This window comes from Mchenga conophoros, linkage group LG15, assembly GCF_057382185.1.
Source record: "Mchenga conophoros isolate Kocher_MC1m ecotype Shallow Benthic linkage group LG15, M_conophoros_male_GT1.1, whole genome shotgun sequence".
In the NCBI taxonomy this organism is placed as follows: domain Eukaryota; kingdom Metazoa; phylum Chordata; class Actinopteri; order Cichliformes; family Cichlidae; genus Mchenga; species Mchenga conophoros.
The window spans coordinates 14,417,569-14,445,249 of record NC_140540.1 but is presented as its reverse complement, the minus strand read 5'-3'; the positions used below and the strand labels follow the sequence as shown (position 1 = coordinate 14,445,249).

The following is a 27,681-nucleotide window of genomic DNA, read 5'->3' as shown; positions in this document are numbered from 1 at the left end:
TCATAGAAGTGTAGACAACCTTTGTAATCAGTTATATTGTCCCAGCTGCCCAGAAGAAATCCAGTAACCCCCACTGATGGGCCCGCATATATATCCTCCACAGTTTACAGGTTCCCTGCAGGTCACTGATGTCTGCAGATTAGGGGTTGATAAATTAAATTAATTACCAACATGAATAGGTGACACCTTCACATTTAAAAAAAGGTTACTTAACAAACACAACAGAATGTTTCTCGACTCCGTGTGGATGACATGTATATAATTAGACAGTTGTTTCAATAAATATTTGAAAGCAGTACCCAAGCCTTGCTTCATCACATCTCACTTTACATTAATAGTGACTTTACACCATAATGCGGTGCATCATCTTCGTCCTTTTCTCACCCCACATGCCACTGCCTGTTCACAGCCTTGTTACTTCCCGGATCGACTACTGCAACTCTCTTCTTTTTGGTCTTACTCAAAAATCCATCCACAAGCTCCAACGCGTCCAGAACTCTGCTGCTCGTATTATCACCAGGACCCCTTCTATCCATCACATCACGCCTGTCCTGCAGCAGCTTCATTGGCTCCTGGTCAAATATCACATCAATTTCAAAATACTGTTGTTCACATTTAAGACTATTCATCATCTCTCCCCTCCATACCTCCATCCCATCTCGGTGTCTGAGATCTTCTTCTCTTTCTCTCTCTGTCCCCTCTCCCCATCTTGCCACCATGGGGAGCATTTGTTTTATGTCTTATGCTTTTATGATTGTGTAAACGGCTTTCTTTTATGTTGCTTTTATTATTCTGCTGTGTACAGTTTCCTTGAGTGCTTTGAAAGGCGCTTTAAAAGAAAATTTATTATTATTATTATTATTATTATTATTATTATTATTAATAAAGTTCACCAGAATGCAGACAATTAAAAGCTCAACATTCAAAATGCCAAAAACTCAAACATCAACTTTGACACAGGTTACTTCTTCAGCTCTGCAGTGTTTATAATGGTCTTTACTCTGCCAAGCCTCAGTGGCAGTAGAAATACCATTGTAAAATTGCATTTATTATTATTATTTTTTATTATTTTTTTAAAAAGACCTTTATTTCATTTTACAGTTTACATGGTACACATCATTTGAATGACTGTTACTGAAACTGAAGCATATCTGGATGCCTTTTATCTGGGTAACCCATTCAATCCTGTTAGTGTTTTACCACTTTGTGCTGATCATTCATACTTCTCACACCCGAACAACAGGAGCAGTTAAACTTTTGGACACTGTGATGTTTTTGTTTTGTTTTTTCATCATGTCAGATTTTTGCTGGCATTTTATTAAATCCATTTTTTTTTCCCTTTTAGCAGTGAAATGCTTCCCGAGCCTTTGCCTGCAACACAAGCCCAAACTAATGCACCCCTATATTTAACAGTTGAGGAGGGCTATTCTCTTCATAAAATTCTTCTTTTCTGAATATTTGTTTCCTCATAGTCACTGCAAAAAATAGATATTTTTCCACTTCAGTCTTGTTTCGAGGTGGGAATGCCTCTTCTGTGACGCTGATTTGTGCCGATGGCGTAGCGTTGTAAAATGGTACAATCTTTCTGGTAGTATTCTGCAGTCAAACAGGAGTACACCCTAGAAGAAACACTGGCTTGATTGTCTCTGGGGGCAGCTAAACTTTTGCTGTGTGATAATTAAACTTTTTGCAGTTCACAAGGAAAATTAAACATAGATGTTTAAATTTTAAATGCCTACCTTTTGGCAATTTAGTTTGTAGAATTTGCCAACATATCTAGAGTAACGGGTCAACATAACCTGTTCCTGTCAACATAACCTTATTGATTTGTACTGACCTGACAGGTCACCTAAACAAGAGCAACACGTGAAGTGTAACTGTCTGTACTCCACTTGATAACGTCTCTGCTGCACTTTTTAACTCCCTTTCCCTGCTTTTCTCTGCATTTTGTTCCCATCATTTATAACTAGTTTGCATTATTTCCCTTTTTTCTAACTGCTGTAGTCAGTCATCTGTAAAATTTAGCTCCAGTTTGTGACACGGCATATTTACTTCCCATAAAGACGCCAGTGTGTTCTGAGGGGGAAGTGCTTGCTGCACAGTAACAGCAGACAGGACTGCGACCTTAGCAGTCAAATATGCTGCACTGCTCCACGTCAGCTTTGCTTTACAGCTCAGACTGCTGGTCTCCTCTGTTTTACATTTGACAAGCCTGTTCCGAGTATTAGCTTAAGGGAAAGCACTTTTTCACACCATCATCTTATGTTTTGCAGTCCCGTTAACTTAATTTGATTCCCAGTGTCAGTTGTTGTTTTCAACTTCTTCGTTGTGTAGTGATGGAAGAAGCAGGTTGAGGACATGTTGAGACTGGCTTGTGTTTTGCTCTCTCTGCTTTTTTTTTTTTTTTTTTTTTTCCTAGAAGGAACACAGGGTGGAAGGCTTCACATCGCTGTAATGTTAGAGTCATATCCAAACCTGTAATAACAAGAAGCAGGAAGTTGAGTGTAGGTTCGACAAATTGGCCTTACACACATCACTTAATTTATTTTATTGTCTTTGTGATTATGAGCAGGTGAGCACAGACTTGACCCTGCTTAATGCAACTAAATACTCACCCACATGCACCCTGCAGCTGACTCCCAGATTTAATCGCATGTCTGGCATTCCCTCCCCCATCTGTCGTCCCCCGCTTTCCCGTCTATTTTTTTTCCTCTTGCCTTTTCCATTAGAACTAAAAGTAACAACAACAGTAAGAGTTCGCTGATAGAAAAACATGTTATGAAAGATTAGCTGTAGAGGTGAAAATGTTTCCTTTGCTATGACTCACAAACATAGCTGCCAGCCAAGTTCTGTCAAACAGGGACTTCAGCTGGTACTCCACCAGTCTTTTTGGCAGGTAACCAGCCCTAATTTGCATGCTTTGGTATTTTATTTAGGAAACTTTCTGATTACAGATACGGTCTTAAAGCGGAAAAATCAGGATGATCTCAGCTATTGAAGTGTCAGTGAACGTTTTTGGATGACTGATTTTATCCAGTTCTTCTCACTTTCTGCGTTTGTGTTTCTTCCCTGGCAGCTAATAAACGTAAAGGCTTGCAGTGGGTTATAGACATGACCATAGCGTACCCCAAAGCAAGACCGATGGACATCCAGACCTGGATCTTTGGCTACAGGCCTCCTACAGTCACACATGTACATTACAGGTAAGAATTAAATGTTGGATCGTTAAACTCTCCATTTACCTTTAGCATTTTCACATGAGATGCAGGGAACAGTAAACTAATCTGTCACATTCACAGGAGGGAAAACAGAACCACAATGCAAATGTACTTTGCAGCACGCGTGCAGCAAAGACTTTGTCGCATGAAAATCACATTACATCACAAAATCAGACAGCGCAATGTAGGGAGAGGCCCATGTTGCTGAATCTTGAACATGTTAGTTGTTAATTGAAGTGCTGTTGTCATATGCACACCGCACAGTTGTTACACTATTTTGTCAGTCTCCCTTCTGCCAGTGCAGTTATAAAAATCCTAATACGCATATTAACACTAAAATAAATACAAAGTTACGTCTGTGTCGGCAGAGAGAGTTGATCAGCCACAGTGTTACTGTGCTTGTTGTGTTTTCAGGTCATTATTTAAGGTCAGTTCTGTCATTCAGTTCACATAGGCCGCCTCCTTATGTCTTCCCAGCAAACAAAAGTTGTTGTTTTTTCTTTTTTAACAAAATAAAAATAAGCTTGAAATCAAGTCACTTAAGCTATAAATGCACTGGTATCAGACATTTAATGTCTATCTTAAGATGTTCAGGGATTTTTATTTATTTCCCTAAAGCTATTAAATTTGCTGATTTATCTCATCAGGCTGCTGTTCACATTTCTGTTTGAGTTTTTTTTGTGTTGTTTTGTTTTTAAAGTGTGAAAGGGTTAGGAAACTTTAAAAAATAAAACCTTAAAACTAACAGCCAGAAGAATGTTAGCATTCAGATCCAGTTGTACCTGTTCAGCTGTTATCCATCCACTTGTGATTGTAAATTTGAAAGCACTGAATTTCACATTGTTTTTTTTGTGTGTATTGTAAGTTGTGTATTTTGTAATACTCTTTACTCTTCACTTTGGGTAAAGAGTATTACGTATTTACTCCCTGTAGAAAGTAGTTTGTTGCACCACCTTTGTATTACTTTTGTATTATTCTGTATTAGCACCTTCAGAATTAACAGTTGCAATCGTGTACATTAACTTTTTATATGCACACACATCATGCAAATCCCCAATTTAGTAAAGAAAACTGTTGTCAGTGTTTCCACTGTAGAAACAAGTACAGGTGCTAATGTACACCTGTTCATGTTTGCATTTGCTGCCTGATGGAAGTCAGCCTGCCTGTCTGGTTTGGGTCAGATGCTGCCCTTTATCATCACTCTGAACCTGAGGCCTCGCTGCTAGCATGGTCTTTGCAGGTGCTTGCATAGCTTTGATGTAGCATTGGCAGCTGAGCATGTTTTGCTCTTTACTGTCACATTCTTGACCCTTCGTTCTTTACTTCTCATCATTCTTTGAGTGTTGTAGCTGGTGCTCTTATTTTAGTCCCGACTCCCACATAAATTTATGTCAAGCAAGTGTTTTGAGAGGTTTATTTCTTTCTCTTTTTTCCCTTTTTTTTTTTTTTCTTTGAGGGAGGGTCCAGCCATCGTACAGATAATAATGAACTTAAGCTGGTTGCATATGTATGTTCAACTCTGTTTGGATTGGCAGATGGCTTGTGCTGATTTCTTTTCCTACTAAAGATAGGAAATCAACTCTTTGGTGTCTTTTTACACCGAATTATGCTCACTGTTCTCACTTTAAAGAAGTGCAGTATGCACCAAAAGTGACATCACAGCTACTGGTACACATACCACTTGTGCGTCTTTTCGACTGGTTGTTCACATTTCAATTTTGAGCTCGTCCTGATGAAAGATGGCTCAGCTTAAACCACATCAAGGAGTCGACCTGTCCACAATGCACAAATGAAACTTGCACACAATTACCACCTGATGGATCTTCGCCCAAATTGTGCTCGAGGTTAAATTTGTAATTTAATGTGCAATAACCTGTGAAATGTGATGAATTGTGAGCTGGATGAAGTACTACGTCGTTCTGGTTGTAAATTGGAAAACATGTCTTAGTTGGAGGCACGAGTGTGCGATCGAGTTGGTCTTTATTGCCACTTAAATGTCATTTTAGTACAGAAGCTCAGAGATTGTCAAATTACAGGGAGGGGGGAATACTGCAGTAAAGGTGAGAGGTTCTGGAAAAAGATGTGAGAGAGACAAAAGCAGTCTCTTTGGTTTCTGTTTAGACTTTATCTGCTTCTGTGCCGCTGCTGATGCGTAAGCGTTTTTTCTGAGAGGTGGCACTCATCAATCAGGAGAAGACTGCAGGGAGTCTGCTGCACCTCAAGCGACAGGATAAATGGTTACAGGGCTGTGGCGAAATTACAAGGTGGCACATGCAACCACCAATGTGGTGACTATAAACTTCGATTTACTCTTTTCTTCAGCAGCAACAAAGCAGCTGCAGCTGCACCAACCCAACTTTGCCTTTCCGTTTTTACCTCACAGTATGCTAATAGTGATGCCTTTAGCAAATGTTAATATTGTAATATTAGTGAGATAATATTTTAGCAAAGTGTCAGGAATAGTCTGGCCATCCTAATACACACCTGTAGACATAGGACACTGAGCATTAGTATTCACTGGACATGCTCTGCCAATGTAAACAGGAAGCAGGAGGTTGGTTGCTTAGACAAAACAGGAAGAAGAGCAATGAGTACAAGACTAGTGATTACTTTGCTTGGACCTTAAGTGGAGCCTATATGCAAAGGCAGTCATGTTGGCAGGAAACCTGTTAACGTTGGGAATCATTGCAAAGCAAATATGGTGACACATTAGTGCAGTATGAGCAGCATTATGGGATCATTATGGAAAAGCAGCACACACAAGTGGGATGAATTCACAGATGGTATGTGAGCCTTGATATAATAATGTTTTGGCTTAATTTGTGTGACTGATAAGATCTAATCAGGAAATGAATGTGGGTGTGTGCTTCATAGTTTCCAAAAGTCCCCAGTTCTGCCCTTTTGAGACTAAATTATAATTCAAATTATAGCTGAAACTGGGTCAGCAGCATTTTTTTTAAAAAGTCTCAGTTTTAGGGTTCCTAAAACCCCCACTAGTGTGGACATTGGGTTTAATACTACTGTGGATGTGTCTCATGAATTTTAAATATTCTTGGGATTAGCGGAAGTAGTTTTCCCTTGCGAGGCAGGTTCAACCACTGCTGTAAAATTCTGACATTAAAGAATTAAAAGATGCCTTCAGTTTTCACCCTTCATACCTGTCTGATTTGGCTTCTGGCTGAACCTTATCTAGCAGCATAAAAACAAACAAAAAACAGATTTATATGTTTGCTCTTTAACGACTGCCCCCTTTGGAGTAAACATGTGCCAGTACCTGTCTATGATAGGCTTTAGTATATGTGAAATATTGAGAAAATCAGGATCCAATGTCCGGGTGTTTAAAAAATACATCTGGAAAAACAAAATGTAGAAATAAGCTACAGTATATGGCTGCCATCTTAAGAATATTCCTCTTCGTATGAAAAGCAAATGCAGGTGTCACTCCACGTTGTCCTGCTCTCTTTGCCCTTCAGATTCTCCTCTCTATTGCTTTTCTATCCACTTGAGGATAAAGTGAAGGTGGGCTAGGATTAGATTTTCTGTAGACTGTGTTCAAGATGAATATAATCCCCTAGGGTAGATCAGAAAAGATGTATCCAGGCATCAAAGCAGTAGTCATCAGGTAGAAGTCACAGTGAGCCTAAATGTTGCCTTGAACAACTTCCTCAAACAGCTCAGGTGTGTGTCTACACCTTGGTGTGATAGAGGTTGATTTATGAACCCTGGCCCATCGCCCCCTCTCTAGAGAGGCCCCTCTGCTCACTTTGTCTGCGACTAAGAATTCATCAGCTCTGTAATTAGAGGGGATGCTGGATTCTCTTCCCCACCTCCGAGACTCTCTAATCAGCCATCGATACAATCAGCTTCCCCTGTTCTGTCAGCATCTCTGCAGCCAGGGGATGGACAAGAAGCCACCCGACTACAGTTGTTACAAGCGTGCGCACTCAGTTCCATGCCGTGCAGACAGTGCTGATCATAGACAACTTAGACCCATGCTGGTACAGGTGCAGAGTCAACAAGAGGATTAATCTCCTTGCTGATCAAGGGAGCGCTGTAGGGGAGTGAGCAATGCGATGCACTTTGGTGATGCGAATAGGAGACGCGGGTGGACAAGTGCTACCCTACAGCGGTGTTTCTGCTGGGTCAGTTAAGGGGAATTTTTATTGTGAGAGTAGCATTTAATCACTGTCATGGCTACAAATAATTCAGAATAAGGAATGCCGTGAAAGATTGCCGTTTTTCAGGCAGTTTTTATTTTTTGTAATTCTTGGCTCTGGAATATTCCACTGAGAGCAGATATCCCTAAAATGGTCATCTTGGGCACAAAACTCAGAGGAGCTGCGCCAAGTCCAAGTATAAGATATAAAAGGATTATTTTTAAACTTTGATGGTAGCTTTGCATGATTCAGAGTACAAAAACAAAATATGGTGCTGGAAATAAGCCCATCTCCACTTGATACTCAGGATGCATGATTCTAGAGGGATTACATGGACTGATGAGTATTTTCCCTCCATAACACTAAACACCTTGAGTCATATTTTAACAAGGATAGTCAAAATCAAAGCTAGTAGTACAGTTGAACTAAAATAAATGAAGAAATGTAGTTTACTTAATGCTTACTCAATGGAGCTAGTAGTTAACACAATGGGGTTCCTTTTTTTGTATCGAAAAAACATCGAACCGTGACACCAAAGTATCAAACCGAACCGTGAATTTTGTGTATCGTTGCACACCTAGTTAACACCTGGGGTGATAAGTTTTGTATGAAATAACAATACAACTTTAGCAATGTTTATTTCCAAGGCAACTGGTGTTTTTTAAATGTACGTATGTAGATGCGTGCAAGTGAATGCACCTTCACTGTAAATGCCTTGGAAACAACATTCATAAGATGTTTGCTAGCCCTGAAAGATGTCAACTTAAATTAAGAAAACAAACAGTAATGCAGAAGTCAGTGGTGAAGCTGTGTGTTTTGTTTGTGGATAGCTAATTGCTGAGTTTAAGGCTTATAATTTGAATCATCATTACAAGAGCTTGACTGATGCAGAGCCGGAAGGGGCATCTGAACCTCTGCTAGCAAAGCCGCATCATGTTTATAATTGTACCATCTACTCTTACCAGTAGTAGTTTATAACATTAATACTGAACAGACTTGAGTTCGTTGTATGGTGCGGCCTTCCACAGTTTCTAATGTGGCCCCCTTTGGGAAAATTAGTTGCCCACCGTTGCTGTGCTATTAGGCTGCCTTGTGAATTGCTCATTTTATCCCAAAAGATGATCCATAGACATCACATACAGAGTAAGCGGCTGTGACACCAAGTTGAAAGTCATCTGTAGGATTATCATGATTCAGCAGGGAGACTGTTTGAGAGAGAGATTTCTGACTGTCCACTCAGCTTAGTAAAAGAGTGATTTCACCCATTTAGCGGGTCGTGTTATGTTTTTTTTGCATACACCCCCATCCCACAAGCAAAAAACCCATTAACTCAATACCACAGCAGCATAAAAATGGTTTGTTGTTTGTCTCTCTTTTTGAGATGCTGGGTATTTTTAGTTTTCCTCTAGTTATTTCCAGCTTTCTAAGCGCGAGATATGTATGTCAGCTAGATGTTTGCTGTAGTTTGGGTGCATTCAGGTCCAGCGGTTACAGAAGGCAGGTCGTGTTGATGCGTCGGGGATCCTGCAGTTAACTGCTTCAGCCTGACTGTTTCTGTGTTAACTGAGCTTCATTATAAGCTGCTGTCTTCCTCCCGTGTTATCGCTTTAAGGGGGCTCCAAAGGTGCTGGCTACCCTCTGAGCTTCAGCTACACAACGGGCAGCTGAATTTTGGGTAATGATGTAGATGGATCCATGTTGAACACCTCTGCTTCACTATTCCAGTCCTCATCCCTCAACTCCACCCTCCCTCGCTGTGTCTCCTGCCCTCTCTCCGTATAATCTCAGCCTCCCAGATTGCGGCATCATAAGCTCTCTGTGAATGGCAGATGGAAGAGCTAGGTGGGTGTACAGAGGCCGAACGAGGGCAGTGGTGGGTGTTAAATATGGTGAAATCCTTCTTTCTAAATGTACCTTGTCCTCCTTTTTTTTTTTTTTTTTTTTTTTGCTGCTGTGTACATTTCTGAAAGCTGCTGTTTAGAAAATATCTGAAAGGTGACATGATTTACGGATTCTGGAGTCTGCCTGGTCATCACATGGGTGCTTTTGAGCCACACACCTGGCTTTCCAGACTCACATAGAAGTGTTGAGCTTGCAAACTGCACATATAGCTTTGTTAAAATATATAACACATTCCCCTCTCTGAGCCCTTACATAGTACATACATGTAGAGCTGGGCGATATATCGAGTTTTTAAAACATATCGATATATTTTTATACGAGATATAAGATGTGACAATATCCTTTATATCGATATAGTCTATGTTACATTATAACTATATAGCCGCAGGTTTGCCTCTCTTTCGTCCACTTTTGTCTTGACGCAACGTTACTCCGCCTCACCTTCACTGAAGACAACTCCCCCTCCTCCCCCATCGCTTCACGTGCAGGCAGCGACAAGATGGACACGGCAAATCTCCGTTAACGAGTTACTGCGCATCGCCCCATGCGTGGGGCTGGACGGCGTCAACGTGTTAACGAGCTAAACATGCTAACGAGCTAACCGCGCTAACCCTAAAATCCTTTCATTTTCTCAAAAGTTGACAGCGCGCCTTATGTATGAATTCTGGTTGTGCTTGATGGCCGCAAACCGATTTTATGTGGAACACGGCGCTCAGCAATCTGTCAAAAATGTTTGAGTACGACTTTGGTAAGCTACGGAGCTGCACCACTTGATGGATTGTCAGCGCATTACGGCTACCGAAGAGCTTCGCGGAGTGATACGTACTGTGCTTCAACGTAATATTACCGTATTGTGTGTGTATAAGGACCATAAATGGCACCTGTAAGAGACGTGGTTATGAAGCGGATTTCAAACTCCAGGCTGTCAGTCACGCAGTAAAACTTGGGAACAGAGCAGCTGTGAAATCTGTCTTTGTTATTACGCTCAGCGTCTTTTAGTTTACATTTTGACTGCACAATTGTGAGCTCTTTGTTTAGCACAAAAACAACATTGTTTTCTTTTATTTATGGAGCATTATTATTTAATGAATGCTCATAATTTAATTTTGAGTAATTTTTCATGTACATCTGTGCTGTATGTTAATAAAAGTGCCTGTGTGACATCTGGGACACAGCTTTGACTAAGAACTCTCTTTTTGTTCTTACTTTATGGCTTAAAAAAAAAAATATCGAGATATATATCGTATATCGCCATCCAGCTAAAAAATATCGAGATATGGATTTTGGGTCATATCGTCCAGCCCTACATACACGCTGTGTGCTAATCAATGTCCCAACATTACTCTCAGGATCAGTACGTCTCATGTGTCTTACCTGTAACAGTATGAGTGTTTTTGTGATTATAGATTGCATGTTGCAATACAAAAAAAAAAAAAAAAAAAAAAAACAGGAGTAGAAGACATAGTTTTATTTCCTAAAGCTTAGGGTCTTCAAAGGGCTGGTGTTGCTATAGAAACCCATTAAAGGAAGCATCCCCCACCCGTGTTTGCTCCACTCGATAGTGAACCCTCGTCCAGAGGCTCATTAGCAGAGTAGTCAGATATTTCGGTAGAATTAGCAGTGCCTCAATGGAAAAGTCCTGCATTTGTTAACATCTAAAGCTTCTCTTCTTCTTCATGCGTATCAGCTTCTCACCAGTGCTTCTCATGTTTTTGGCTGAAAGTTGTTCTGTTACCAGTGATTAGACACGCAATATTACTTGACTGGTTGGTCATTGTGCAAAATTGAGACGTAACCACTGCTGTATGAACATTGATAATTGTGCTTCAGGCTGCACTGGACTAGCTGCTTTCATCTCATGAAGAAGAATGTACCTCTGAGATTAGAGAGGTGGCGAGGGGTTTTTTGTTTTTATTTTTTTTCCCCTCTTTCCAGCCAGTTTCTATTAACCCTTCTTCACTTCCCGGCCTTTTTTTTGAAGCTTTAAATTAAATAAAATCCAGTGAGTTTTAAGTATTGTAAATTTAAAATTAGAAAAGGGAAACACTGGGATTTTATCAGCACTCATTATTGACAGACAGAGTTGAGGTGTCTGATGCAAATATGCAGCTTGGAGCATTGCCACATTTAGATTTTTATTTTATTTTTTATATGTTTTTTTTATAAATAAGAGTTTTTGTGTTTCATGTCGCTCTGTCAGTTGGTGTGAATATTTTGATGTGTGAATAATGTAGTGGATTAAAAAGGCCTACATTTACCTCAGATACCTGAATATCTACGTCATGCAGTATATAATATGAACTACAGAAGTAGTTCATATTGGGAAACCTTAAAGGAACTTAAGTGCTTTATTTTACTGTATTTGTGTGTGTGTGTGTGTGTGTGTGTGTGTGTGTGTGTGTGTGTGTGTGTGAGACCTAGTTAAAATGACCTTTATGAATCCGCGTAAATAACAGGATGCTCTGACATCTGTGTTGTGACCGTTAAGTTAGTTCAGGACTGGTGCCACGTCTACGTTTGACAGTGGTTTTAATGCCCTTACTCTTAACCTCTGCAGTGATAACAGGTCGATGCTCCCCTGATGGCCCTTAATCTCTGCAAGACAAGAGCAGTAGTCTGTCGAGGGGGGGTGTGTGTGGTCACTTTAACAAGGTGAAACTTTGATCTTGCCACGTGGATGCAAAAGATCAAAGTTGAGACAAAAACATGAGTGTTTGTTGGTAACTGTTTAACATGCTTGGGTTAAGGAAATAAAAATTTGGGCCTCAAGTTGATGTTTCTGTTCATACAGTTTCAGCTGCTATGGGGAAATCATGCTGCTACTGAGGCTTGATACTGAAGACGTGGTGCGTCTTTGTGTACTGAATCGGAAAACAACTTTACAAAATAAGTGGTCAGTCGTGGCACATTGCTGCCCCTCTCTGAGCCTGGCTCTGCCAGAGGTCTCTTCCTGTTAAAAGAGAGTTTTTCCATCCTACTGTGACCAAGGGTTTGTTCATAGGTCGTCTGATTGTTGTATTATTGTAGGGTCTTTACCGTACAGTTTAAAGTGCCTCGAGGCGACTGTCGTTATGATTTGGTGCTATATGAATAAAGCTCAACTGAATTGAACTGAGTTAAAAGTATTGTGAATTAGTTTTATATAGGGCTGCTCGATTATGGCAAAAATGATAATCACGATTATTTTCACTGAAATTGAGATCTCGATTATTTGACGATATTTATTTAACCCTTACGACCTACTATAGAACCAAGTCCGCCAGAGCTTATATTATTTTTTTACATGTTGTAGTGCCATTTGTGGGAGCATTTCAAGTTGCTATACAACTGTTATAGCCCATATTTTAATAATATGTATACATTAAGTCCATAGTAACTACATTAATTGCAAAAAAGTGCAATAAACTACAAAAAAATTGAAAATCGTTTTTGTTTTGTTTTTTACATATATTTCTACTTGGAGAAATTTAAGAGGTTTATCCCTCAAAACTTTAAATACAAAAAAGTTGCAAAAAATAGTTTACAACAACAGGAAATTTATTTTGAGTGTCTTCATAGTTTTATTTTGGAGATACACAATTTTTATATACTGCAGGAAAAACGAAAAAACAATCCTATGATGCAAATTTGCAAAGAAAACAGCAGGTGCATCAAAATAAACTATTTCCAGCAGTGCAATACGAGTTCTAAGCATCACAGAAACTATTCAGAAAAGTCAAACATGACTTATAAAAACACCAGTATAGGCTTTTAAGGCCTACAAGTAAAAAACTACATTTTCCACGAAAATGACATCACTTCCGGTTTCGGGCAGGAAATGGCGGACATGCGATAGTTCGCATTGATGTCGGTTTCACTGTGGGAAGTGTTAGGAACAGCTGATCGGATCGGCAAAGCGTGTTTCTGGAATATTATATTTGTTCCTGCAAGCGCTTTTTATGCAGTTTTTGCAAAGCTATATGTGGAAGGAAACCGTGACCGAGGACAAGCTGATGGCATCAGATGTAAGTACAACTCCTCTGGTTTCATATGCAAAAAAAAAAATATTGCGCTAGCTTACCCGGTTCAGGTTCTACAGGGATTTAAAAATAGTTACACAAAACGGAGCGTGCAGCTCTGACCAGCTTTAAAGGGTTAACAATAACAACGTATTGAATAATGACTTTAAAAAATAATATAAAATAGTGTGCAACACCACTGAAGTTTTTTTTACCTCTTTTCAACCAACGGCAGTCACTTTCCTCTCCAAATAACTTCTGCTTAGCTTTCCGAGCTTCCCTCGGGTCCTCTTAATCAGCGGTCTCCAACCTTTTTTGCGCCACGGACCGGTTTATGCCCGACAATATTTTCACGGACCGACCTTTAAGGTGTCGCGGATAAATGAGGGAGGGGCTAATAATCGGCTCAGTCATTTTTAATGATCGTTGAAAGCCCAGATCGTAATCGTGATTAAAATTCGATTAATTGAGCAGCCCTAGTTTTATATGTGAAGGGAAAGTACCATTCCTCCCTCTGCCTGTGGTCTTTTTATATCTGTTTTGGTCGTGCCTCTTGATGCCAGCATCAAACCATTTCCTCCAGTACAGACAGTCTTGAGACGGAGAGAAAGCAGATTAAAGACTAAATGGAGCAATTAACGAGCACACTCCTACCATCCCTCAACTTCTCTCTGATTGCAGATAAGGGCTTCTTGGTGTTTCACAAGCAGCGACCCTTAGGATTCTCAGAGAGCATGCGTGTGGTTTGCTTTGGGATTGGCACTGACCTCGAGGAAATCACATGACCGCTGTTGTGGTGTGTTGTTGTAGCATAGTAGAAATAAAACACTTGTTGTTGTTTCATCTTGTGCAGTGTACCTTCACTCTTCAGGAAGACTGATAGTTTGAAATCAGAGGCGGCAGGTTTTTTGCATGCTGTTGAAAACATTTATCTATATGAGAAAGATACAGGAAGAGGAACAGGAGGCTTTTTTTCTCTTTTTGTCCCTGAGCTACGCTGGCCAGTAATCTTAATATTCACCTTCTGCACCATTGTGTCCAAGTGCAGATCTCCCAGACAGTCTTTATTTCCCGAGATTTCACAGCCGGAGATTTAGGACCTTATAGAGTCCCCAAACAATGACTGGCTTCGCTCCAAAGAGTCTTGTCGAGTGGACAGGCTTTTACAGCCACTGTCCAAATTTAATTAGCTTCCTACGCCGGTTCAGAGTGGAAACAGTATCTCAAGAATAAGAGCTGTACAGAAGCTAAATGACTCAATCAAGACTGTAAATATGAAGGCCTTAAAGCTTCTTATTTACTCTGTTTATTACCCTGATTTGTTTTCCTGGTGAATAAACACGTGCACATCAATCCAAGAAAATTATGCTATTAAAATTGGTCATTTATTCACCGAAGTCCTGAAAATGACTGCAGTAGTTTGTACATCACATGTCAGTGAGGATCTATGTCCTCTGCTGCCCGTAGCGCAGGTCAGCACACTGTAAAAGCCTGACGTTGAAGGTTATTGACAGGAGAAACTGCTGCTCTCCCCCAGCTGTCTGTCCGTTCGCCAGAGTTTCAGGTTAACAAGCGAGTCGGTGCCAAGTGGGTTAGGGTGGAAATGAGAGCGCAGCCGTGGCCCCGCGCCAACACATCACCGCCGGTTCTTTGCTTCCGCCGCCACCGTTGTTGTACGCTGTAACACGTGGTGCTGAAACTATGCACACAGCAGATACAAACACCACCATACTCTGTTTCTCTCTCAGCACAACATTGGCACAGCAGAGCAGCGTTTCATTTTTCACACCACTGCAAACGCAGCGGAGCATTGTTAGAGAGCGCTCGGCTCGTCCTCCGGCAGCCACTGTAATGATGCGACCCGTAGGTGCAGCGATGCACTGATTGACCGGTCTATTTGTTTCCTGTGAGTGAGACCATGATGATGTTCACAACTTTAAAACATCAGCAGCCAGCAGAGTCGTGGCCCTCATCGCTAACCTAAAAATTTCTTCTTACCTAAAATTTAAATCCTTAACTTTTAGAGATTTATATTTTTCAGTGTCACATGCTCTTGGATTCTTGCTAATTTACCAGCTATTAAAAATGAAAGAAAAAAAAGTGTTTGGAGTGATATCCTTATACATACATCCAGCAGAGCTTTGTTTGTGTGTAGTGACACCAGAAAGAAATTTTAAGAGATTTAAAGTGAAGGCAGCCAATAATTATGTCATAGTAACTTGTGCAGATGCAATAGGACATATAATCCTTCATATTTTTCTTAAATACTCTGTAAAGATGGATTTAGAGTATAGACAAATGCTGCATACTGTGCATGGATAGTTTAGAGGTTTTTAAATGTTCACTTTTAGAGGACATTTTCTGAAAGACGTATAAAGTTGTTTCTAGTATTTCCCCACAACTTTAAGTGGGCGGGGTACCCAGGTCTATTTTGACCTCATTTCACCTTTTTAAAAAATAATTTATTATTATTATTATTATTATTATTATTATTATTAGTTTTGTATCTGTCAGGGAGAATAATGTTGTCAGATCAGGTTACTAGTAGCAAATCCCCCGTTTTCTGAAGTCCTGCTTTGAAGCCTCAGGTTAGGCCAGTGGTTCCCAAACTTTTTTTGCTAGACCCCCCTTTGCTTTACAAGGAGTCGTTATAAGAAGTGTTTGTGAACTAAAAATCAAGAATGTGGAATTCTGTTTGTCCGTGATTTGGAGAGCCCAGCGCCTGCTCCTGACGCAGGGAAAACCAATTATGCACTTGTGCAGGTGAAGCCAAAGGGAATATTTGCTTCACCATATTTTTTTAGTCTTTGGCTTAGAATGAAGATGGTTTGGAAACATATTTGGCGATGCTTCATCTCCTGCTTTGCGTTTGTGTGGGAGCCAAAGACCTTCTTGGTCTGAGGTGATGGTGCTACCCACTGTGCCACTGTACTGTTGGAGAAAGAAAAAGCCGCTTAACCTGAAAGATAAATGATCATGATGGTTACTTAGAGCTGTAATTAGAAAATATTCTTGCAGCTGGTGTGAGATGCAAATGAAGCGTCAGTTGGTTTCTGAGCAGGAAATGAAACCAGTGAACATCCCATAAACTGAGTGATTTGGTTTGTCAGTGGTTTATCTGGAGCCACTTCTGCAGATGTGGTTATGGCCATTGTTCGCCAAACAAACCAGGCTGATAAAGCAGAGAAAGCAGCTGATACGGGCGAGTGTGTTCTATCTATGCGTGTTGGGTTTTGTTTTTTGGTTTTTTTTTTGGTGGGGGTTTTTGTTTGTGGGCCCGAACCAGCATCACCGCCTTCAACCTCAGCTCCTGCAGCTGCTCTGAACACCAACAAGATCCTGATTTGTGCATGAATATTTCAGCTGCAGGAAACCACTGTGGCAGCCACCTGCTACCCAACGCCCTAAACGTTCCAACCCTCTTGATAAGTGGCCCGAGTCGGTTTTTGTTTCCCTCTGCCACAGTTACAGCACTATTGGTTTACATTTTGGAGCATGAGAGCCCTTCAAAGGCATCCTATAGTGGAGCAGGTGTGAAAGACTCTCAAGCCTTGCATGGCTTTGCAAATCATAAATTAATTAATTCATTCGCTTTTATTTAATGATGCCACATTGATGATCATTACTGCAAAAAGGCAGTCAATTATCTGAAGATTTGTGCTTTTAATAGACGCTATTTATGCACCCAAAGTCAAAAATGGCCAACCATAAACTAAACTAGAAGCACTTAGTGGCTTTTGTTGTTATGGTGGTAACTCGCTTGATTTCTGTACTGTTATTAAAAGATAATAATGTTCCTATTGCGTTCAGTCTCTTAGTTTCTCTTTTCTTAGTGCTCAGACAAAGCCTCAGTGCTGTTGGCTCCTATGACACATCAGTAACAAGGAGGAGACCTGATACCTGCAAACACAGGAGGAGAAGCTTCGAGGAACGTCTTGCTTTGGCCTCTAATCACCCGATCAGGTTTCCACAGCAGTTCTGGGCAGGCTGAGCCGTTCAGGGGGCCCAATGTAGCTGTTGGTCAAAAGCTGTTTTATCTTCAAAAGTTCAGCTCTGTTAGAGCCTTTAACGGATGAAAGTGGTTGACTTGAGTCAGCTTTAACTTGAATTTTAACAGGCGTTTCTTGCTGGCAGGGACATAAAAGTTGGTCTGCTTAGACAGGATCTTGTTCAGAGCAACACCCACACCGTGAACTGCTGGATAATGAGCAGGAGTGTCTATAGACATGCGCTTGAAGTATATAAACCAGACGAGGGAGCTTGTGCACAATCACCAGCTCCTGTCCTCCTCGTTTGTGGGGCAAGCAGGCCGAGCCTTTCCCTCATTTGGTCATACTGACGGTTTCAGTTCAAAGATCAAGTCTTTACTGCAGCGACTCTCCATCTTTGCATCAGTCCCTTTACACTGAGCCTTTTTAACCCATTACATTAAAAAAAGAGACAAAAAATGCTCTGTGATAAGCATTTGTTTCAAATTAAAAAAAATTTCAACATTTTAAACTTGGAAATGGAAGGTTTCATGTGACTGTTTGCTCTGGTTATTAAAAAGTCATAATTTCATTTAGAGTATCTTCTTATTCATTTTGTTGAGTAAGTCTGCAAGTAAAGATTATTTTATCAATTCAATCCCTTATTTCTTGTTTTGCTTGGTTGATTTTAATAAATTCATCCAACTGGGGGCAACTAATTGATTCCTTTTGGCTTGATAACTAATAGATTAAACATTATCCAGGCTATTACTCGTCATTTTTCATTGTTTCTTTAATATTTATAATTGTATTCAGAGCCTCATGTGAATACTGATTCATTTAGTTGCACAGGTAATCGTCATGGCAATCATGTCTGCAGCAGGCCTTTTAGAAACGTGCCTCTTCTCTTCAGTTACATTTAAACGATGAACCCACAGGTCACATTTTAAATGATCGTTTTAGCATCATACTCGTTACTTGCTATTCCTTTCGTAAGATGCTTTTCTCAATGGTGCGGATGTACTTTTACTGCAAACATTATCCGGTCAGGAATATTGAGCGCAGAGGAAATGCTTTGTCTAAGGGAGGAGACTGTAACCTCTATTTGAAGGTGACCAGAGGCAGGCTGTGTGGGAGTGCAGCCTGTTGGAGACCCCTTCTGGCTAGAGACGAGATTTCATCGGCACTTTTTATGCTGTTTAACAGTGACCGTTTTTATCAGCCACCTACAGTTTGTGCAACGTCAGCCACCAAATCAGTCATTCAGTTTGTTCAGACACAGATTTCTCATCCAAAATTGAGTTTGAGCCATCTAGAAGTGATGAATTTATTAACGAAAAATACAATTATTATTATTTATTTATTTTTTTTTGTGATGTCTTCTTAAATGGGAATATTTTCTAGTTTTCTTCGTCTTCTAGGTTGTCACATTTTTAGAGTGTTTAAGAGCTGCTTAAACACTTACAGGGAGGTTTTAATTAGTTTTAGTCCAGATCCATTCAGGTCTTCTTTAGTACATCTTTATTCTTCAGACACTTTTCCTATCATACCTTCATCAAGTCAGTTTTTGAGGTACAGAAACAGTTACTTTCAGTTTGAATTCAAAATGATGTGTAAGCAATATATCGAAGGCTTTGCTGATCTTACAAGATGAACTTTTTGTTTTGCTAACATTCAACTTGGATCCTTCTTTATTGTGAGTGAGCGAGTGAGGGGGAGGGTGCCAGTGAAAGTCTGAGAACCACTACGCGAAGTTTTACGAAGGGAATGCTTGAATATAAATATTCATGACCACTGAAAACATCTCATAAAGCACAAGTGATTCACAGTGATTTGAGTCATTTCAAGGCAAAAATGTATCAAATCTCTACCAGACTCTGCTCTCCTAATGTGAGAAATGGCTGTTTTCTTTGTTTTACATGATCATAAAATTAAAAGCATTTATCAAAAGAAGCATAAAGTGCGTCATGCAGACACATTTAAACATAATAAAGCATTAGAATGTGAATTTTGAAATTAGCTGTACAAGACTCAAGTGCAAGTACATGAGGAATATAACCGTGTAACGCTCAGTAGTCTAAAATAAATAAATAAATGCTCGATCACCTTTTTGTCAATACCTAAGGACCTCAGGCCGAGGCCTGGCGGGTAACAAATGCTGGCACCGTAACTATAAGTCCCTAGCATCTATATGCAAAGTTATAAATGAAGAAACTACCAGATGATTAAGAAGTAACTGCAGTTTGCAGCTTTACTAGTTCCTCTGTATGGCTATAGATGAGTTGGAAGCTGAATTTCCAGGATTTAATAGTGTGGCTTCTCTGTGACTTACAAATGTAGCTTCTATGTTTGTTGAGAGCTGCACTGATCTAACTTTGTCAGTTTGAGGGGAAAAAAGGGACAGAGAGAAAATCTGACTTTCTCCTCCCACTCACCTTTGAGCGAGCTCAGTGAGTGGTCTGTCTGCTGTCGGGGGCTCCCTCAGCACTTCTGTCTCTCTGTGACACTCTGATGAGCTGGCCAGCTAATGAGTCCCCCAAACAAGCTGAAGCTACAGCAAACACAGGCTGCTGTAATAGACGCCAGGTTGAAATGGACTGCTGTGCACAGGGTCCACAGCTGACTCCCTGGGATTTTGGACTGCAGCTTGCACGACAGATCAATCCAGACAATTTTTGCTGAGTGAGACTCCAGAAACCCTTTGCTGTGTTTCATCTTTGTCTCTCCCTGACTGCCCGGCTCTTTTTTTTTTTTTTTTTTTCTTTCTCTCCTCAGGATGTACCCGATAAAAGAGGTTCCTGTGGAGGCTGAGGCCCTGACTGACTGGCTATATCAGAGGTTTGTGGAGAAAGAAGATCTACTGGCCCATTTCTACGACACAGGTATGTTACTGTGGTAAAATCAAACTGAAGAACTATGGTACTAGGGATGAACTGGTTCAGCTTTATCCAATACCACTGCTATGACTTCAATTTATTGGCAGTGGTCTCATTTCAGCTAAATATTCTGTCTTTACTGCGCTTTGCTGTGGTTTGAGGCTATGCTGCTTTCTCCTTTACCCTGTTCTAAATGTCAGGGTGTAAAGTGGATGATGCTGATAGTATTGATCAAGAATGGAGAACCTGTGCAGTTGAATGTTAAATACACCTGCCTGAGCACTTCACATTTGTTCCCTGAGCGTGCACAAGCCAGAAATAGATGACAAAAGTGCTCCTAATAACAAGAGCACAGTTTGAGTTAACTATACTCAGTCTAACAGTGAATAGTGTGCAGCAGCCTAGCTTAACACAGTTAAAACAGGCAAAAAGTTGGAGCTAGTTTCAGGCTCTGAAAAGTGAAGCCAATGTTCATTTGCATTGAACCTGCATTCATTTTAAAAGCCACCAGTTGGCGATGTGTGTGGTTGCAAAAAGACTTCTTGTCCTACTAAAATATATGGGATAGTGAACCACTATATATATTTTACTAATGAATTTCAGTGTCAGTCACCCTTATTGGGTCATGCTGGATAAAATATCGAGTCCATTTTGTAAAATTTGGTCGTTCTTAAAGTTAGAAGAGATGATTATCCAGCATATATCTAAAATTGATGAGTTGGTAATCAATGAGGGTGCACTTTCACAGTCCGATCCGCCCGCTTGCATCAAATGCAGTTTGAGGATACCAAAGTGACAAAGCCAAAAAAGATTATTGCAAGATGTCAGAAAGGGATTTCAGAGGTCTGTCTGTGATGTCACTGTAGCTGTCCATCTTTTATACCGATGGTGTCAAACATGAGGACCACGGGCCAAAATCGACCTAGCAATGTCTTCACTTTGGAAAATGTGAAGGAGGGCATAAAGTTTGGACATTATAAACATATACATTACATAAAACTTAATGTGTTTTTTACTAACTTCTATAGAAATGTTCATTTTTATTATGGGTTCACGGTAATAAATGAATCCGTTAATTCACAGAAAATGCTGATTTTTTTTTTTAAATTATTTATTTATTTAAATTAACAAAACCTTTTGTTTCATAACTACAGAGCAGTCTGGCCAATAAGCTGCTAGAACCTTTTCTGCAATTTTGCACTTTTATTTCTTTAAATTTAAGCCCAAACAATCGTGCTGACACATTTGTCATGTACTACAGCAGCATTTCTACATTTTGTAGAAAAACCGAGACATGCTCTCGCATACAAAATCTCTATAATGTTGGACTCCAGCAGTGTAGGCGAGGTACCTGGTGCATTTGGTGGGCATCTTCTTCTGCACAATTTATCCATCCTACTTCCTCACCAAAAGCACCGACTTTTCCAGCAGTGTACAAGCAATTCCCTTAAAAAAATATTCCATCCTAATCCCCTCCGAAATTGTCCAATGTTTATGTGAAAATGTCTTAACTGTGCAACCTTACACAACAGGTGCAGTAAGAATCAATATAAGGTACCTTCATCTGTCAATGGAAATATTACCTGACATTGCCACACTGATGGAAAATGCAAACCTGTTACCAGATTCATCTATAAAGTAATGAGGCTGATGAGCTGCTTACTGGTAGAAATTTCAAAATAAATCTTAATGTTTTTACTCTATATTGGGGATGTTTGTCACTAGTCAGCTAGACACTAGATGTTGGGGCAAGTGAATAAGCACACAGGTCTATAGACCAGTCAGCGACCGCCTGGCACCCATCTGTCGCTAGGGACAACATGTATTTTCCAACTTGGTGGCAAAAACTAACTAGCAATGTTATTCACAATGCACTAGGTAACATTTAAAATACAGTTTCATTAGTGAAGCATGTTATTGACTCTTTCAAATTCTCTTAAATATAAACACAAAGTTTGCCTTCCTAGTGTTTCGTACATGAAAGTTGCTTCACTGACTTTTGCCTACAGTTTATTACTCAGTTTTTTCCCCTACTTTTATGCTAATTAGTTGACTAGTAAAACTATTAGCTAGCACTTGGCAACTGTGGGAAGGAAAAACTCCCTGCAGCCTTCTGCAGCCCCCCATTCTACTTTTCAATAGCCTAGGAACAACAAGTAAGTAAATAAGTTACCAGGAGCACCCAGACTTATGACCAAAATAGGGGGTGCTTTGCCTGAACCTCTGTTGGTAGTTACAAGTTATCATAACCAAATAAGCACAAAACCCAAGAGAAAGCACATAAGAGCATCCTGGTGATGAGTCTGCATTTATTCGTCCCCCAACAGGATCATTCCCTCCTCCAGAAGGACAGAAGGAGGCGGTTTCCCGGCAGATGACCCTCGACCCAGTGTGGCTGTGCCTGATCCAGTCGTTTGCTTTCGCCTCAGGCTACATGTGGTACAGCGTCCTCCAGTACATCTACTGCTGTTTATTCTGAGTGCGCTGATGAGACGGGAGTCTTTATTGGACCACTGGGAGAGCCTCAGGATTGGATGGTGTGTGGCCCAAGTGTCATACATAACCCCCCTCCCCCCATACGATGGATGAATGTACAATTTTCAGAGGCGAGACTTGACAGGAAAACATATGAAGACAAAGTACAAAAACACGCAGATTACACACAAACCCCATACGATATGAAACTGGTTACAGGCATAGTTAACTAACTTTAACACAACCCTAACACCCCACACACACACACACGAGAGAGGCGGCCTAGCAGAATAATCTCACTTGTCACGACCCACATTTTGATGTTTACACGTCCTCATACATGTAGACACTCACACGTACATGACTTTTGTTTCAAAGGTAACGATATGAGGCTCAGGACTCCTCCAGAAGATGCTCTGGACTGGACTCTTCCCCCCTCTCCCCCCTCCCAGGCTTTCGCCGCAGTAGTTTTACAGAGTAAAGTGTGAATGGATGCGAATGCGTGTGCAGGAATATGTGTGACCAGAAGCATCATGTCTGCCCTTATTCTTCCTTCTGGCGAGAGTCGACGAAGCCCACCGGACATCTTTCGGTCCGCTGATGAGTCAGCTGGCTACATTTTGCAGAGCGAGCGGCCGTACGAACGCTGAGGCCGAGCAGCCGGCCGCTCCTCTGACTGTCATTGCACTAAGGATCCATACTGCCCTAACTGCTCCCTGCTCCAGGAAAACCTCCTGAACGGTAGCTGTCGGTGTTTTCTTCTTTTTTTTCTCCTCATTTAGCCCGCATATCTTCACAACAACGGCCACTGTATTTGTTGTTGATGTCTTTTTTTTTCTTTTTTCTTTTCTTTTCTTTTTCTAAAGTGTTCTTTGTTTTTTCTCTCTTGTCTGGACTCTTTTTTTCCGTGTCCGTGAGTTTGCTGAGAAACGGGGGGATCATGTTTACACTGGTGGCTTGACTGAAAACGCTAAAAGGGACGATGGCTATAATGTGGCGCTTGATTAAGGGATTGGATTTTCTTTTTCTTTTTTTCCTCCCTTGGTGAGATTTGATGTAACACTTATTTCAAATGAAACAAAAAGAAAAGTACTGGCAAGATTTTGGATTTGAAAAAAGTAACCCTACTTTCTCTGCTTTCCAAAATAAATACCGATACAGCAGAGGATCGCTTCAGCAAGACTGAGAAGGCAGAGACACTGTTCCCCCATCGGACTACGTAGTTTTACAAATATTTAAGCCATATGCTTATTGTTGTCGAGGTGGGGAAAAAGACACGGAAAATAAACATGATTTTTATAGAAAGATACCCTAATGCATTCTACAATAGAAATTTTGGCTTACAGAACTATAGGTGTCATCATTACTGTAAATTTACAGCATAACCTGCCTAAGTGAGTGTGTGGTCGTCTTTATTTCCCCCCCACACCCCCATCCAACCATTGTTGATATATGATTCAAGTTGTATTGCTCTGTGTTGTCAGAGTGTGGCTGCGGTTTCAAATTTTTAGTTTCTTTTTAAATTACTTGAACTGCTCTGTCCTTATGTCCCAGTATGTTTAAATCTTGTATATAACAAAGCTGAGGAAATGTGTGAAATGACTGAAGCCTGTCTCTTTTCTTTGTTTCTTTTTGGTTCGTGAACATTTCAAAACAATTTATTTCAAGATATGAATGTTTTTTAAAAAAAAATAGGAAGAAAGCAAGGATTTTATCCCCTCCCCCTCTTCACTTATCAGTGTTATCCCGTATTGTTTTGACCAGGAAGTTGACGTGTGATCCGTTTCTGTGAGGTTATAGCTGCTGTAGGTCCATGTGAAAAGCGACACACGGTCCCAGTTTTGCGGGAAAAACTATTAACGCCTTACCAGATGTTCTGGTTGACCACAGTCCTCTGAATAATGCTGTTCCCTCGCTTTAAACGCTCGACAAACGTTGCTGTGAGGAAAGATTTTGGGGTGTCCAGGTAAAACTGGTCCAGTGAGGGAGAAATCTCTGAGGGGGAAACTCCACCAGGGCCCCTGCGAAGATGCAGATGTTCTCTCTCGAATGTACTCATGTTGTGGTTTTGCTTAGCCTGCTTTAATATGAAAATGATTGAGGAGCAGTGATTATTATTGTTGTAAAAAAAATGCCCAAAAGGTGCATTTCTAGTAGCTGCTGCCCTCCCTCTGTGCCACTGTTGATTTAAATAAAAAATAAAAATAAAAAAATGTGTGAAATGCAAAAAAAAAAAAGGGCTACCTGGCTAGTTAGGTAGGTGAAAACATGTAAAATCAGGCTGTAATGGTGTTTCATCCTTTGACCCTTTCAGATTCCCCTCCATTGTGAGCGTGACTTAAACTGAAGCATTTTTTAAAATCTTTTTTTTCCCCCCTCTTTTTTCAATTTGTTGACCATGTTTCCAAAGAAGGCAGGGAAATCATGTTTTCCTAGATGTGGTTTTAGGACATAAACACAATAGGGATTTAAACAAATTATACTAGAACTGTCTGTAATTTTCCATTTTGTACTTCTCCTTTAATTCCTAGCTACACAGCCATTTTACAACACAAACAAACTTGTGCTGGAATAAAACATAAAGATCCTAACGGTGTGCTTCTCGTCAATGTATTCTTGCACTCTTAAAAAAAAAAAAAAAAAAAAGAAGTCGTATTGGGTTAGAGCCCTTTTTGCTTTTATTCATGGCTTCAACAAGGTGCATGACACGGTTTTTGGAGATTTATCATATGTGGCACCCAGTGTGGTCTTCTGCTTCAAGGTTTCAAACTAGGGCTGTTCGATATAACAATGTATATCGGATGACGATATAAAAACTAGTGATGTGCGGATCGATCCTGAAATATCGATTCCTCCAATACCAATCATTTATGTTCTAGAATCGATTCTCACATTAAAATATCGATATTTTAGTAATTTAGAGTAAATTTGTAGTTTATCATTAACAGGAACACAGTGGAAAGAAACTATAACATTCGGATTGCCTACATTCAAAGGAACTACTTCCTCTTCCGCCTTTCATAGTCATGTGCGAAATACGGCTTTATAAATGTCTCGCAGCCCCTTGGCGTGCGCACTCACAACAATGGCTGAGCGTAATTGTGCGGATGTATTTTACCTCCACAAACAGCTGAGCCGTGGTTTGCAATAAATGTGGCAAAAAAAGGGAGGTGTTGTGGCCATACTTGCCAACCTTGAGACCTCAGAATTAGGGAGACATTCAAAAGGGCTGTTTGGGCGGATAAATATATTTTACAGGGTTTATTTATCGGATAAAATACGTTAAATGTCACCGTTATTATTGGCCGGCCCGGAAACAGCGGGGGTGTCCAAATTCAGAGGCTGCTTCCACCTGAGGACCGGCCTTCGCGGTCTAAAGAAAGCCGGGTAGTACGTCACGAGCTCCCTCGGTGGAGTGAAACTCTGCCGTCTGCTCCTTGCTGTCTAAAATATAACCGGACACTGACGTAAACTCTTCTGTTTAATCAGTTTTCTGTTTGACGTTTATTCAGCTGTGTGAAAACCCCGGAGGAACCCTCCCGAGGGAATAATAAAGTTTAATTTAATTTAATCTAATCTAATAACTTTAATCTCAGCCAAACCGATTTACTCACGAACAAATAAAACACTGAAAAAGCCAAACAAGAACATTTTTAAGTTATCAAAGTGACTTGTACATCATGTTTAACCCGAGTGGTGAAAGACCGCGGGGGTTTGAAGACGATGTGTCGGTCGGCTCAGATATTTGAAGTTTACACAGCTACATTCTCACCTGAAAATATGTTAAAAGTTTTTTTGCGACCCAGAAAGAGAAATAAGAGTGATATTAAAACTAAGTCGCTGCCGTCATTGTTGGAAACTGGAATTGGCTGGGCCGCGCTATGAATTCTGCGATATGGTTTTTCAACTTTGTTGTCCGGGTGGAAAATCTGGAGAAAGGTGGGATTCTCCCGGAAAAATCGGGAGGGTTGGCATGTATGGTTGGCATCACTAACCTTGTCAAACACCTCAGAGTAAATCATATCACAAAATATGACGAGCGTATGTTGAGGCGAACTGAAGAGGAGGAGAGGGACAGGTGCTGCTAGGGTGAGAGTCTCTCACGGAGTCCTTTAGTCCTCCAGGCAGGCAAGGTGCTCAAATAGCACACAACTTTAGTTTTTTTATTTCTATATGATGAACTCTGCATTATTAAGTGATAAGAAGAAGGTATTCTGATGTCCTGTAATCATTATGACGCTATAATTTGAGATACAATAAATAAAATCCGTTTTGTACAAAGTATCGGTATCGGATCAGTATCGTCGATACCACCCTGAATATTACTTGGTATCGGATCGGAAAGGAAATCAGTGGTATCGCACATCACTAATAAAAACGTCTAGTTTCATTTTACGCTATCGTTTGTTTCGTAGTGTCGCAAAATAAACTGTTTACGGCAATATTTTTTTTCATCGTTTTGATGGTCACTGTAGTGGCTATATTAATTTCTCAAAGTTCTTTCTTTCTCTTATATTTAATCTAACCACACTACGGTCGGACAAGCGCCTCTTTTATGCTTTATGGTTAGCAACAACAACGGTAACACCATCGCGTGTCCGCTTGGTTATTTTCCACAAACTTTTCACAATAAAGCTCAAGATCCTGTTGAGACTTTTCAAAATAAACTGAATCACGTGAAAGAGCAGATTATTTACGGATGAGAAGTAAAAAAGCCGCCAGGTGCTAAAAAATAAAAACGGCCGTTACAACTTATGTCTAGAAATATATAGTTTCATACATCGGTTAAAACACTCGACTCAAGCTACATGACGTGCAGCTTACATTTTTGTGATTTATATCGTTATCAAGACGATAGAATTCTTATATCGGGATATGAGACTTTGGTCATATCGCATAGCCCTATTTCAAACACTGTGCCTTCAGAGATGCTCTTCTGCATACCTTGGTTGTAAGGAGGGGTTATTTGTTTTCTGTTTTCTTCCTATCAGCTTAAAGCAATTGGGCTCAAACCATTCTCTATAAACCTTAAAGATGGTTATGTAGGAAAATCCTAGTAGATCAATAGATCGATTTAAAGGAGAAAA

General features: G+C 40.3%; 1 protein-coding gene across 2 annotated transcripts in view; it reads left to right on the top strand.

Annotated features, from left to right (window-relative positions):
• lpgat1 (lysophosphatidylglycerol acyltransferase 1) overlaps nt 1-27,673 on the top strand; it is a 68,282-nt gene extending 40,609 nt beyond the window's left edge. Inside the window, exons 6-9 of one of the 2 annotated variants that reach the window (XR_014888568.1) lie at nt 3,077-3,203; nt 20,019-20,125; nt 22,447-22,656; nt 22,973-27,673. Coding sequence is in view for 1 of the 2 variants with exons in the window: in XM_085246925.1 (XP_085103051.1) it covers nt 3,077-3,203; nt 20,019-20,125; nt 22,447-22,598 (386 nt within the window). In the remaining variant the exon portion in view is untranslated. Of the gene's footprint in view, nt 1-3,076; nt 3,204-20,018; nt 20,126-22,446 lie in introns of both variants that reach the window. The other variant, XM_085246925.1, reaches the window with a different exon arrangement.
• The last annotated feature ends 8 nt before the right edge of the window (nt 27,674-27,681 follow it).